Below are 13,196 nucleotides of genomic sequence, written 5' to 3'. Positions count from 1 at the left end.
CCCCGGGGAGACCCCCACCCCATGGCACTCACCATCACACCCACCCCGGGGTGTCCACCCTGGGGACAGTCCCCACCCCGTGGCACTCACCACTCGGTGTTGTTGACGGCGTCCCCGAAGCCCGGCGTGTCCACGATGGTCAGGCGCAGCTTGACCCCCTTCTCCTCAATGTCCACCACGTGCTTGGTGATCTCCACTGTCTGCGTGATGCGCTCTGTGGGGGGCACACGTGTCACCGGGGGGACACCAGAGAGGGTGGAGGTGATGTGGGGACATGCTGCAACCCCTGGGTGTCATCCTCACCCTGGGGGCTGGAGTCACCCGGCTGGATCAGCCCTGAGAGGCACCGTGCTCCAGCCCAGGAGAGGATGCTCCCCGCCGTGGTCCCCACGTCCCCATGGATGTGCACCCATCCCTCGGTGGCTGTGCCACTGCCACCCCAGGACCCCAGCTCGGGCAGCACGGGGCTCTGACCTTGCTGCACGAGCATTTCAGGCTCCCGGTACCCCCACATGTGACCCCACAGCTCCACACTGCAATGCCCCTTCACCCCAGGACCCTCCGTGTCCCTGCATCCCCAGGGATGCTCCTGCTCCATTGTGTGTTTTGGCTTTCACTCCAAGCAACGGAAACAAATCAAACAAACCCCTCAAACTCCTGGGGATTTGGGCAAGTTTGGGCCATTTTAATTCAAAAACTGGCTGCAGCTGAACTGGCACTGTGCCCCAGGCCCTGACTGTCCCCAGCCTCCCAGAAATGCTGCGGCCCCAGCTGATGCCCAACGAGCCAGGGCTTGTTTTCCCAGTGGGAATAAAGTCCCCGTGGGGGGTCCCCATCCTGTGCAGGGGGGACCCCACTGCCTCGGAGCAGCCCCCTGTGCGAGTGGGCAGCTGGCAACGCACCACACGTGGCTTCAGAGGAGCCTGGCTGGGCCGGGAGAGGGGCTGCAGCCCCAGGAGCACCCCTGGGCTCTGCCACTGCCCAGCTCACCCAGGACACCCCTCTGGGCTGTGACTGTCCCTGCTGACCTTCAGCGTTGAGCAGCTTGCGGTCCCGGTACATGTCTGTCAGGAAGAGGCTGTTGACCAGGGTGGACTTGCCCAGCCCGGATTCTCCTGGGAAAGCAGGACAAAGATGAAGGGGGCAGCCAGTGTCCGCCACCCCTGTCCAGGGTGTTCGGGATCCAGAGTGGGGTCAGCACCCCCGGGCCGGGCTCAGCCCCCCTGGTACCTGCCACCATGAGGGTGAAGTCGAAGCCCTTCTTCACAGACTTGCGGTGCACCTGGTTGGGCAGCGTGGCAAAGCCCACGTACTCCTTGTCATCCTGCAGAGGGCACAGAGGACGTGGGACACGGGACACCGCCAGCCCACCTCCTACCCTGGAAAGCCCCTCCTTCCCCCCACCCACAGAGGGATTCCCAGGGTTGGAGTTCCCGGGGGTGAGGCCATGCCTGCCCAAAACCTTTGTGCTCACGGGATGGGAACATCCTCCATCCCGCAGCCCCTCGCCCCACGTGCGTCCCCCTCCCCACGGACACGTCCTGCACCTCGGAGGAGTCGTAGGGGTCCAGCTGCCCCCAGGGGCTCCGCGGGCGGTTGGGGCTGGGGGGCGGGGGCGCGGCGATGTGCTGCTGGAAATCCGAGGGCCGAGAGCGGGAGAAGAGCCTGGCGTCCCTCTCGTCGCTGGCTTCGTCAGGGGGGACCCTGCCCACGCTGCCCAGGGGGTGGCCGGGCTCCCGCCGGATCTCTGGGGCCTCCACCTTCCTGGAGCTGTCAGCTGGTGGACAATCCCGCAGGAACTGGGTCAGCTCAGCTTCGTCCGAGTCCTCCTTCAGGAAACGCTTTATCTGGGGACCAAGGGAGGAGGTGACACTGGTGGTGGCAGTGCCAGCCCGAGATGGCACCACCCACCTCAGCCTCACAAGCCCCCAAGCCGCAGCAGCCAGACACATGCAGCCTCAAGGTGGCAGGGATGGGAGGAGAGAGGGGGCACGGCCACCCCAGGGGACCAGCCACCACCCTGGGGACAGCCACGGGGACAGCCGTGGGGATGGCAGTGGGCACAGCCGTGCACCCCGGGCGCTTACGGCTTGTGGCGTGGGGACGGCAGCCAGCTCCTGGCACTCCGGGGGGCAGGGGTGGGCGCCTTCCCCCTGGGCACCCCGCCGCTCCTCGGGGTCTTCTGGGGCAGCCAGGACCCCCCCGCGCCCCATGGCCTGCCAGGAGGACAGGGAGGGGGCCGAGAGGAGGCAGAGACACCAAGAAGAGGTGAAGAGCAGTGGGGAGGGTGACCTGAGCTGGGCCGCAGCCAGGGGGAGGCAGATGGTGGGCAGGGGTCCCCTGGTGCCCGTGCCCCCCGCCTGCTGCCCGTTCACAGGGGGCCAGCACGGGCGATGGCACAAGGGACCCCCGTCCCTGCAGTGCCAGGAGGCCGCCAGGGCGGGGGACCCGGCCCAGGGACTGACCAGGACCCCGACACCTCCTTCGCCTGGCTCTGCCCGTCCCGGAGCGGGGACTGGGGGAGACAGGCACAGCTGCCCCCGAGCTGCTGCCCCGTGGGGTGGCGGGGCTGGGACGAGGGCCGGGGACGCCGGGATTGGGATGGCTCCACATCCTGTTTACAAGCGCTGGAGGGAGGAGACGTGTTCCCAAGGGCACGTCCGGCAGCGGCTCCCGTGGGGCCAAGCCCTGCTGCCAGCAGGCACCAATGTCCCCAAGATCCCACGGCAACTGCCAGGCGACCCCAGCCCCACGGGCAGTGAGACCCCAAACGAGAGGCACGCAGGGGCCGGGGGAGCCCGTGACCCTGCAGGCTCCCAGCCGGGGGTCAGTGCCCCCCCAGACCGGGGCCTCGAGGCGAGAGCCCTCCGTGGGGACACGTGTCCTCCCCCACGCCGTGTCCCCGCTCGCTGGCGGGGCGGGCAGCGGTGCCGGCGGCAAGGCGAGATGCGCGGAATTAGCGGGCTGGAAACAAGGTCACGGCGCTGCCGGGGCTGAGCGCTCGCACGCCTGGCCCCGCTCCCGCTGCCCCCCGCTCCCGCTGCCCCGCTGCCCCCACGGCCACCGCACGGGGACTGCGGTGCCAGGCTGGGGGGCAGCAGGTGGCCCCATGGCGGGGGCTGCGGGACCCCCGCGCTCCCCTGTCCCGCAGCGGGTCCCGAGTGCTCGGTGGGTCTGTGTGACCGCAGCATCCTCTTCCTCACCGCCCGTGACCTGGGGGAGCTCAACGGCAGCCCCCAGCACAGCACAGCCCGGCTGGGGACACTCGGGGATGGGAGATGATGCCACCACCAGCGGCGAGCGCTTCCAGCCCTGCTGCCGCTCGCTCCATGCCTCGGGGCTCCAGCCCTCTGGGGCTCGCCCTCGTCCCCCAGAGAAGCCGATGACCTCGGCAGTGCCGCGGCACCGAGGTTTGCGCCGCGTCCTTGGGGGTCCTTCAGCAAGTGCGGCCCCCGGCAGGGCTGTCCCAGGGACAGAGCACCGGCTGTGGCACCTTCCCGCAGCACCGGGCTGGTCCGTGCCCCCCACCCGCCCTGCCCCCTCTCTCGCCCCGCCGGGGACGGGTGCTGCCCCCGTACCTCTTGCCCAGGCTGCAGCTCGGGGCAGGTGGCCATGGCCCAGCCGGTGTCGCCCGTGGCCAGGAGAAGATGCCGAGTGGCACCGGCTGCGTCGAGGGCTGGGGAGCAGCATTAGCATAACTCCACCCTGGGCAGGCTCCGCGCCCCGCGGCACCCAGGAGCCAGGCACGGCCCCGGCGAGGGGCAGGGGATGGGAGAGGGACCCCCGGGGCACAGCCAAACCCAGCTCCTGCCCGGCTGCGGAGAGTTCAAGGACCAGCCAAAGGAGGTCCTGAGGGGCTGCAGGACCACCACCAGCAGCACCAGCAGCACCCCTGCGCTGAACACACAGATTGGCTGCAGCCCAGGAGGACACGCAGTCCTTGGAAACACCTCTGTCCTGGGACAAAAACCCGCTCCATCCCGGGACAAAAATCTCCCTCCATTCCAGGACAAAATGCCCCTCCATCCCAGTGCACACCACGTCCTCTCCCACTGCCCACCTGGAGCACCCCCCAGCAGGTCTCCACAGCCTCCTTGAGGTCAGAAACCCAGTTTTCCATAAAACTGCACACTTTTGCACCTGACAATTAAAGCTTCCCCACATGGCTCCAAGCTCCTGCTCGAGCTGGGCCTGCCTGGGAAGGACCCAGGCCTGGACTGGGAGAAGCAGGGATGCTGCCTACCACAGGGATCCCAGGCAGAAGCTCCAGCGTTCCTGCCTCGGCTTTCCCGGCTCATCCCTGGGAGGCGAAGGGTTAACAGTGCCCCAGGAGGAGCCGTGGGTGGCAGTCAGGGTTCCCCAGCTGTCACTTCGGGGTCACCAGGGACGGTGATTCACCCTGATGCATGTCGAGCTGCATCAGAGCAGCTCAGGCGCGATCCAGGGTCGCTCGGCCGCTTTCCAAGCGTCCCGGCCGGCACTCCCGGCAGGAGCGGGGATTTACGGCAGCGGGAGCCCGGGGCTGTGCCGGTGGCCCCGTAAGCAGATTACACACGCGGCTGAGTGCAAGCCGGCCTCACACCCGGGCTGTCAGCGGCCCCGCAGCCCCAGCCAGGGGCCACACGCGCCGCCTCGTCCCCGCCTGTCACTCTGCATCGCACCGTCCCCGCGCGGTGACAGCCCGCGGGATGCGGCACGGGGGGCACGGGGGCAGCGGGCACAGCCTGAGCTAGGAGAGCCACCGGCTGCCCCTGAGCATCGTTCCACCGGGCACCACATTCCCTTGGGAGGTGCTTTCCCAGCCTGCTTCTGCAGGGAAAGGAAGGGAACACCCCGGCGAGGTGCTGCCCCACCGCCAGGCTGACGGGGGCGGTCCCAAGCTCTCTAAAGGTGACACCCAGAATGCCACCCGCGGCACAGCCACTGTGTCGCTATGGCCGAGCATCCCAGGCACAAGCGCTGTCCCAAAGGCACGAACCCCACGCAGGACAAGCACTTGGTGGCCCCCAGCGAAGCCCAGCGCTGCCAGGACTAGCCCAGCACTTTCCCGGGGTGACAGGACCCGGGCTGTGCCTGCTCCACCCCGCCTCTGGATGCACGGGATGCTCCCACAGGAGAATCAGGGTTTCGTACCCCCAGCTCTGCCACCCCACCCACGAGTGGCATTCCAGCTGGGAAACTGAGTCTCCCAGCAGCTCCGAAAGGAGCAGGGCGCTGGGCACCCTGTGAGTGGGGGGCAGGTGGTGGTGTGGGTCGCTGCTCTGGGCAGGGGGTCAGCACCAGGCAGGTGAGCAGGGGGGATGAGAACCGCATCCCTTGGTGCAGCAGCTCCAGTCCCTTTCCTGCAGGGAATCCTCCAGCCTGAAGGACCTGGAAGCATCTGAGTGGGGAACCCAGGATGGGACCACGAGCGGTGGCTCCTCGTAAGCCGGGACATGACAGCAGGGCCTGTTCCAGGCTGGAAAGCAGGTGGCATGTCAGCACGTGGGGCTGGGCAGGGTCTGACCCACTCAGAGCCGAGAGCAGAGATCGGGGGAGACCCCTGCTCATCCTGCCCCTCCGGGCCAGCCGGGAACTGCTTTGGGGACTGAGGGATGTGGCACCGGTGGCAGGGACACCGGCTCTGCCTCTGCAGATCCTTCTGGAGCACCTCCAGCCCCAGCTCATCCCGCGTTCACGGACGCGGGAGCCCGGCTGCTCCTGGTCCCCAGCGGTGACTACCGTCCTCCCCCCGATGTTTCCAGGGCTGGATGAGTGCATCCAAAAGCCACAGTCTGGAGCCTGTCGGGAAGGCGCTCCGTTGCGACACGCTCCGCCAGCCGCCCTCCTCTCTGCTTTCGCTGCTCCAGCTCCGGAGGAATGTGCCGGGCTGGTTCCCACGGCGGCTGCCGGGGCAGCGCGGCCGCAGCGCTCCCCACCGAGGCCACTTGTCCCAGCGGCCACAAGCCGGTGCCGCGCGAGCCACGGCCACAAACCTCCGTCCTCATCCTCACCCTGGACACAGCCTGAGGTCCCCGCGGAGACGTGGCCCGGCCGAGCGGCTCCTGGGGACCTGCCACCACCGCGGAGGGCTGAGGCAGGACGGGAGATGCAGAACAAGCTCCCGCGGGCCGGCAACGCCAGCGGCGGCTCCGGACCTTGCCGGTGAGTACAGAGCCGGCTCCGTGCGTGTGACGGTCCCGGCCGAGGGCCCGGCCAGGCTGGCAGTGCCGCCAGCGCCGCAGCACGGGGACCTGCCAAAAGCTGGGGATCGATGCTCAGCACGGAGCCACGCCAGAGCAGGAGCCACGCTCCCGCTGCCCACGCACGGACACCCGTGGGGGGAGCCCAGGACGGGGGGACACGCAGGTGACGCTCCCGAGCGCTGCCCTCCCGGATGCCCCAGTAAGGGGCCCGTGGTCCCCCCGCCTCCCCCGGGGGCCGGGCAGGTGCTGCCCCGCCGCCCGTGTCCCCCCCGCGCTCCGCTGCGGCACCGGCGGCCCCGGTCCGCTCCGCCCCCGCGCACCGTCACCTTCACGGAGGGCAGCGGGCTGCGGGAGCGGGCCCGGGCTGCGGGAGCGGGCCCGTGCCACCGTGCGGGGCGGTGCGGGGCAGCCCGGCCCGGGCCGGTCCCACGTCCCCGCCGGCCTTACCATGGCTGCGGCGCCGGGCGCCGTCCGGGAGCGGCGGCTGCCGATGGGCACGGCCGGGCCCCGCCGCGGATTAGCAGAAATAGCAGCGGCGGGGGCGGGGGCGGCCCCGGGGCGGGGCGGGCGGGGGGGGCGGGCGGGGCGGCCGCTCGGCATCACCGACAGCGGCACCGGGCACCGGCACCGGCAGCGGCACCGGCAGCGGCAACAGCGCCCGGCAGCGCGCACTGCACAGGGGCACCGGGCACAGGCACACGGCACCGGCACCGGGGCCGAGCAATGTACACCGGGCACCGACACCGACATCGGGCACCGGCACCAGGCACCGCACACCCGGCACTGGCACCACGCACTGGGTACCGGTACCGGGCGCTGGGCATCAGCACCCAACCTTGGCAGTCGGCTCTGGCATCAATACCTGGCGTCGGCCCCGGGCACTCCCCTTGGCAGCTGGCACCGGGGCCAGGCACCAAGCAGCAGGCACCAGCTCTGGCAGCACTCACCGGGCACCGGGAACTGCACGGTGGGCACGGGGTGGTGGCACAGGGCAGCAGCACCGGGCAGAGGGCTCCAGCATCAGCGCTGGGGCACCAGCGCCAGGAACAAGACACTGCACCAGGGACAGGGCACCAGTACTGGGTACTGGGCATTGGCAGGGCCCGGTGCAGGCAGTGGGGACAAGGCCCCAGCACCAGTTGCTGGTGCAGGTGAGAGGGAACAGCCCCCGTGCCGGGGAGTGACCTCCTGGCAGTGCCACCAGTACCAGGTACTGCGCAGGAGGCACTGGGCTCCACACAGCCACTGGCGGCTGGGAGCACTGGGCACCAGCTCGGGGCTGTTAGGTACTGGGAAAACGCCCCAGCACCACACATCCCGCATCACCCGCTGGGCACCAGGGACTGCGCTGGGCACGGGTCACCGGATCCCAGTCTCCCAGTTCTCCCTCTGCAAAATCCCAGCTCGCCTGCCCCTCCCGAAGCCGATGCCGAGCCACCCTGCCCCTGGCCGGTGGGCTGGCAAAGGGACCCAGACACCCGGCTGGCTGTGTCCTGCCCCCATTCCCACTCCCATCCCGCATCAGGGATGGCAGCCGCTTCCCGGGGTGCCCCCGGCCCCAAGCCCGTGTGAGTGGCAGTGGCACGCGGCCGTGTCCCCGTGTCCCCGAGGGCAGGGAGGACACCGGCACCGCGCGGGGTTGCCTGGGGCGCTCGTGTTCCGGCCATGAAAGGGGCCGGGGGAGCCTTGGCCGCGGTGGCCGTTGCCCGTGGCGAGCAGCTGGCAGAGCTCAGCCCTCCCCAAATTTCAGTCTCCCAGTCCAGCTGTCCCTCAGGACTGTCCTTGTCCCACCTCAAACTCACTCCAAGCCACGGGGGTGGCGAGGCCACATGCATTCCCAGAGCATCCCTCTCATAGGCTTCCCCTCCCTGCCTCAGTTTCCCTGCCCATAAGAAAAGCCAGTGGCAATTCCCCAGGAGGAGAAGACGGATCCAGCCCCGGTCAGGCTCTGACCGAAGCTGTGTGACTCCACAGGGACCATCTCAGCCTTGTCCCCAGCCTTGTCACCGCCTGGAGTCTCTTCCCCTCGGACATGACAGAGCCAGGCTGTGTCCAGATGGCTCCACATTCCCTTTATTCCCATAAATAAATATCACAGGCTCGACGCAGCCTCAGAGAGCACCGGTGGCCACCTCGACCCTGTATATTTGGGGGCTCCAGGCAGGGATCCCGCTCTCCCAGCACTCCACCTTGGCCGGCTGGGGGGGGTCCAGGCAGGGTCAGGTAGGGGCAGGCAGGTGAGGGTGACTGTTTACATCCCTAATCCCCACAGGCAGCGCTTTCCTCCGAGATTACCGGGGATTAGGGGCTCGGGGGCTCCAGGAGCTCAGCCCGGGCTCTCCCTGCCCTTCAAGGAGTACCGCTGAGCCCCGCGGGGGCGAGCGGGCGCTGCCGGGATGAGCCGGGCGTTCTCAGCCGGGCACTGCTGGGCCGAGCTGGGTGTTCTCGGCCTGGCCAGCGGGCACAGCCGGGAGCGGCCACCCGCTTGCCACGGCCTCGCTCCGGTAGCCCAATGCCCATCGAGGCCGGGGAGCTGCAACCTGGGCTTTACACAGAGCATTAAAAGCTGAAGGGATCAGGGGCGGAGCGGGAGGGGACAGGGGGCTGCACGTTCCTGGCTGGGCGATGACGCAAAGGGGAGCGATGGTGACGCCCAGGGAGGCTGGCACTGCTGGAGAGGTCCCCAAGGTCCCCGAGGCACGCCGGGGTCCCTCGGCCCGGCGGCAGCAGCGATCCCAGGTCCCGGCCCGGCTGGGAAGTCTCCGCTCGCTACCGGGGCCCAGAGCTCTATAATTACTATGGGAGGCTGAGTTATTTTGGGAAGCGGCTTTGCTGCTGCCAAAGCTTTTATTCCTCCAAACCAAAACAAGATGGAAAGAGCCCAGCCCAGGATGCTGCATCCGGCGGGCGTGGGGAGTTTAACCTCCTCGCTGCCTGCGCCGGGGCTGCCGGCTCCCCCGCTGCATCACCCGCACCGAGACGGGGCCGGGGCGCTGGGAGGTTCACAGGAGGGTCCGAGGGGAAGATTTGGGGTCATGGAAACCACAGGGTGTCAGCCAGGCATGGGATGGGGCTGGGGTCAGCCCCGTGCTCAACTGCTGGCGGGTCCGGAGGCCACATGTTCGGATGCTTCCCTGCATCCGTGGGAACCTCTATTTTTAGCTCTTTCTCTTGCAACGGGTCGCGTTTTGGGGCCTTCCCAGCGCGGTGGCTGGGCCGAGGAATGCCATGTGCATGGACAGGAGCACCTCGCTGCTGCTCCCAGTGACACAGCCCAGGGGACAGAGCCCCAGGGGTCCATCCCCAAAGCCACCAGACAGGCAGAAGCCCTGCTCTCCACTCCAAAGCAGCCAAACAGACTCCAAGCCGGGAACAAACTCATTTTTCACACAGTGGAAAAGATGAGCCACATCAGGTACCCTACAGTGCTCCCCAAGAGCTGCTCCAGCACAAGGATGAGGTGGGTTGGGGGTCTGTGTTCAGGGTGGACCCCAAAAACCTGGGGTGTAACTCCTGCCCTTGGGCCTCTTCCCCTTGGTCTGAGCCCACAAGGGCTGCCCGTGCCTGGGTTGCTCCCTGTGCTTGGGTCTTAAAGAGCAGCCAATTGCCCCCAAACCCAAAACCCACATGCCAGGGTCTTCCAGCTCCCCAAACCCACACACCAGGGTCCCCTAAACCCACTTGTCAGGGTCCCACAGCTCCCCACGCCCACATCCCAGTGTCCCTGTCCTTGGGTTGTCTCTGCAGGGAGCCCCTGCTCAGAGCCTGGGGGTTCTGAGGGTCCACATTCCCCGAGTCCGGGCAGTGCCAGCCCCTCAGAGGGGTTTGGGCATGGGATGAGCTCTATGGGATGGTGACAACAGCAGTGGGGACGGTGGCACAGCCATCTAAACCCACGAGCCCAGGTGGTCCCACCCCAAGCCTTGCCCACACAAGGCCCCCTACCCTCCTTGGACTGAACCTTCCCACAACTCATCACGTGTCACCAGCCCCCAAATCCCTCACAAAGGATTCACCAGTCGATGCTGCCCATCCCTGGTCCTGCCTGGGGACCTGGTGGCATTGGGAAACCAGGAGCACCCATCACTCACCTCCCACTCCGGAGCCCCAGTGGGAAGGGGCTATGCTGGAGCTGGGGGAGGATGGCAGCGGGACTGAGGAGAAGCCACTTTTCCCAGCAGAAGCAGCTGAGGTTTCCAGGGCTCCCCAGCTGTCCCCTCCCAGGTGCTGTGTCCCCACAAGAGCAGCAGTGGGGTTGGGGATGGGCCCCATGTGCCCCCAGCTGGCAGAGAGGGGCAGGATGGCAGAGCTGCATTCCCAGTGTTGCTTATGCAGACCTTACAAAAACTGCTGGCAAATGAGGCGGGAACGTGTGTCCCAGGGGATTTTCTTGCCTGGATTTGGCCAGTCTCACCTGTCAGGGACCAGAGGACACCTGAGGGGGGACAGGAGCTGCAGTGACAGCCCTTCTTCCCATCCTCACGTCCCACACCCCGCTCCAGTGAAGGGGAAATTGAGGCAGTCAGGTACCGACCCTTCACCATTGGCCTCGGAGCTCCACCAGGGTTTTGGGCATCTGGACATTCCCCTGCAGCCACCAGGTCCTGGTGACACGTGTGACCCAAGGAGGTGGCTCCTATCGCAGCCCAGGCCGCAGAGGGGGACACAGAGGTGGGACAGTGACACCAAATCACCGAGGCAGGGCTCAGGCTGCTCCAGACCCACACAAAGCCCCTGGTCCTGAGCCAGAGGGATGGATCCTGTACCCAGGGGACAAAGGTGGCGCTGGGGACAGGGCCAACCACGACAGACACCCCGCAGAGCCATGTGCCAGATGCAGGAGGGGGATCAGAGGGCTGGAGGACAGGAATGGTCCCAGGATGTCTCCAGTCCAGCCTCTGGCTCAAAGCCAGGATGGGCTGAGGTAGAAAGGGCTCCAGAGGATCCCAGAGCCACTGGCTGCTCTGGGAAATCCTCATGTGGGGCTGAGTCTTGCTGTGGCCAGGGATGGGGCCCAGACCCCATGTCCCCATGGAGCTGGACACCCCAGCTGGACCCAATGACCCCTCTGCAGCTCCACACATCCCTGCGGAGCTGGGCACCCTCGTGGGATCCCAGTGACCTCCTCCAGCCCCACACCTCCCTACAGAGTCAGGTGCCTTGGTGGGATCCCAGGAATCCTTTTCCATCTCCACACCTCCCTATGGAGCTGGGTGTCCAGACTGGCCCCCAGCACCTCCTCTCCTTGCACATCTTAAGCCTCACAAGGACCCTGTGCCTGTCACCCCTGTCACAAGATGTCCCCCAGGAGGGTCCCTGCAGCAGCAGTGCCCCCCTTGCCCAGACTCTGGGAGAACCTGACCTTCTCCCTCTGCACTGGAGCCCCAAACTTTCCCCCGAGGAAGGTGACAAACCCGTGGCCAATGGGTCATGGCTGGAGCCGGAGCTCTCAGGGTATCCTTGCCAGAGCCACCGGTGCCTTCGGCCACCCCCTTGGTGTGGACCCCTGGCTCCCCACGTGCCACCATTCCAAACTGGGGTCAGGCGTGGGCAGGACCCTACCAAGGACATCCCAGGGTGGGCACAGAGCAGGACCTGGGAGGGGACAGTGGATGCGGTGGCAGCTCTTGGTGGCCTGTGACATGGTCTGGGTGGCCCTGTCCCTCCTGGGAGGGAATGGCTGGAGGGGACAGCCAGATGCTGGTGCTGGGATGAGCCCCTCCCACGGGCACTGGGTCAGGCTGGACTGGGGCTGGATTTGGGCACAGGGCACTGCACACCTCCGGGGGGGCTTTGGGGTGACAGTGACAGCAAGAGGCCAGTGCAGCTGTGCCAGAGCCACCTCCCTGCCTGGTGAGGGGGGATCCCAGCTTGGTCTGGGGTGAGTTGCTGGTCACAGGGGTGACTGAGTGGCCACTTGTTGTGGCCAGCTGCTGGCTCTTGTCCCAGGGGCCACCAGCAAGTGTCGCAGTGGGTGTGGTGTCCCTGACACCACCGGGCACAGCACACCCACAGCTGCACCCGGCTGGGTGAGGGGCTGGGCAGGTCCCAGGGGTTTGGGGGTTCAGGGGTTCCTGCTGCAGGGCTGGGGGTCTCCCGGAGACCTGCTCTCCTGTGGCAGCAGGGGACTGGGGACTGTGGTGTTTCCCAGGTGTGATGGCCACAGTGGGTCCCTCACCCCAACATTCCCAGGGAGTGACAGTGTCCTGCTCCCAGAGCAAACAGTCAGCACCAAGGGCAGTGCGGTGTCACCAAGGGTGGTGACAGCCCGTGGCACCAGGCAGGGTGTTGGCCCCTGTCCCTCACTGGGGTACTGGGGAGCAGGCACACAGGAGCCACCCCGGGAGGGGGACAGAGCCACTGTCACTACGTCCCCCTGGCCCCCCCCGGAGCAATAAGCCATGAGGTTTCCTGATGGATCCTGGGACCCCTTCAGGCTCCTTCCCCAGCTGCAGCATCACTGGGGCCATCCTTGGGGACCCCTTCCCCATCCCTCCCCCCTCAGCTCCTCGGGTTCCAGGTCTTCTCCAGCTCACAAAGCTCAGCATCCCCCAAGGACGGAGATTCCCCACCTTGGGGACCTCAGTTTGGTTCAGGAAGGTGACAAGGACAGAGGGACAGCAGGGGAGGGCTATGGGCTACCCCAGCATGAGCCACCTCACTGTCCCTGGGGCTGGTTTTACACCGAAGGCAAAGCAGCTCCACGGCACCGATGGTCACAGGGCTGGGGTGACAGCGGGCATGGCCACCAGGCCAGTGAGGGGCCGCAGGGCTCGGGGGCCCTGCTGACACAGGCAGGGATGGCTCCAGTCCCAGGGCTGGGGGTACCCACAGAGGGGTGGGGACAGCACAAAGGGGGACGACAGCACTGCGGGTGAGCGAGTTGGTGGATGCCACCACGGCCGGTGCCACAGCCCCACCCTGGGCAGAGGGACCGTCCCCTCCTGCCTCAGTTTCCCCAGGAGCTCCCAGCCCCCCCCGGGGGAGGCGAGCGATTGCCAACAGGCCGGG

General features: G+C 67.4%; 1 protein-coding gene across 3 annotated transcripts; it reads right to left on the bottom strand.

The window, feature by feature from the left end:
* Nucleotides 1–66: 66 nt before the first annotated feature.
* On the bottom strand, nucleotides 67–6,732 carry LOC121672305 (septin-4-like). 3 transcript variants are annotated; one of them, XM_042044911.1, is made up of 6 exons: nucleotides 3,579–5,235; nucleotides 2,088–2,216; nucleotides 1,548–1,847; nucleotides 1,231–1,324; nucleotides 1,029–1,115; nucleotides 67–214 (listed from the first exon to the last, which is right to left on the bottom strand). In XM_042044911.1, the coding sequence occupies exons 1-6, from the start codon at nucleotides 3,612–3,614 to the stop codon at nucleotides 87–89; spliced, it is 774 nt and encodes a 257-aa protein (XP_041900845.1). In that variant the 5' UTR covers nucleotides 3,615–5,235; the 3' UTR covers nucleotides 67–86. The 3 variants fall into 3 exon arrangements, with proteins under 3 accessions (XP_041900845.1, XP_041900847.1, XP_041900846.1); XM_042044913.1 differs by lacking the exons at nucleotides 2,088–2,216; nucleotides 3,579–5,235 and adding an exon at nucleotides 6,633–6,732; XM_042044912.1 differs by lacking the exon at nucleotides 2,088–2,216 and having other exon boundaries at nucleotides 3,579–5,232.
* Between the last annotated feature and the right edge of the window lie 6,464 nt (nucleotides 6,733–13,196).

The sequence above is a fragment of the Corvus kubaryi genome, unplaced genomic scaffold (genome assembly GCF_017639235.1).
Source record: "Corvus kubaryi isolate FWS band 111438036 unplaced genomic scaffold, C.kubaryi_AGA036_p1.0 48592, whole genome shotgun sequence".
Lineage (NCBI taxonomy): Eukaryota > Metazoa > Chordata > Aves > Passeriformes > Corvidae > Corvus > Corvus kubaryi.
Note: the sequence above shows the minus strand (reverse complement) of the source record. Positions and strands in the feature narration are given on the sequence as shown.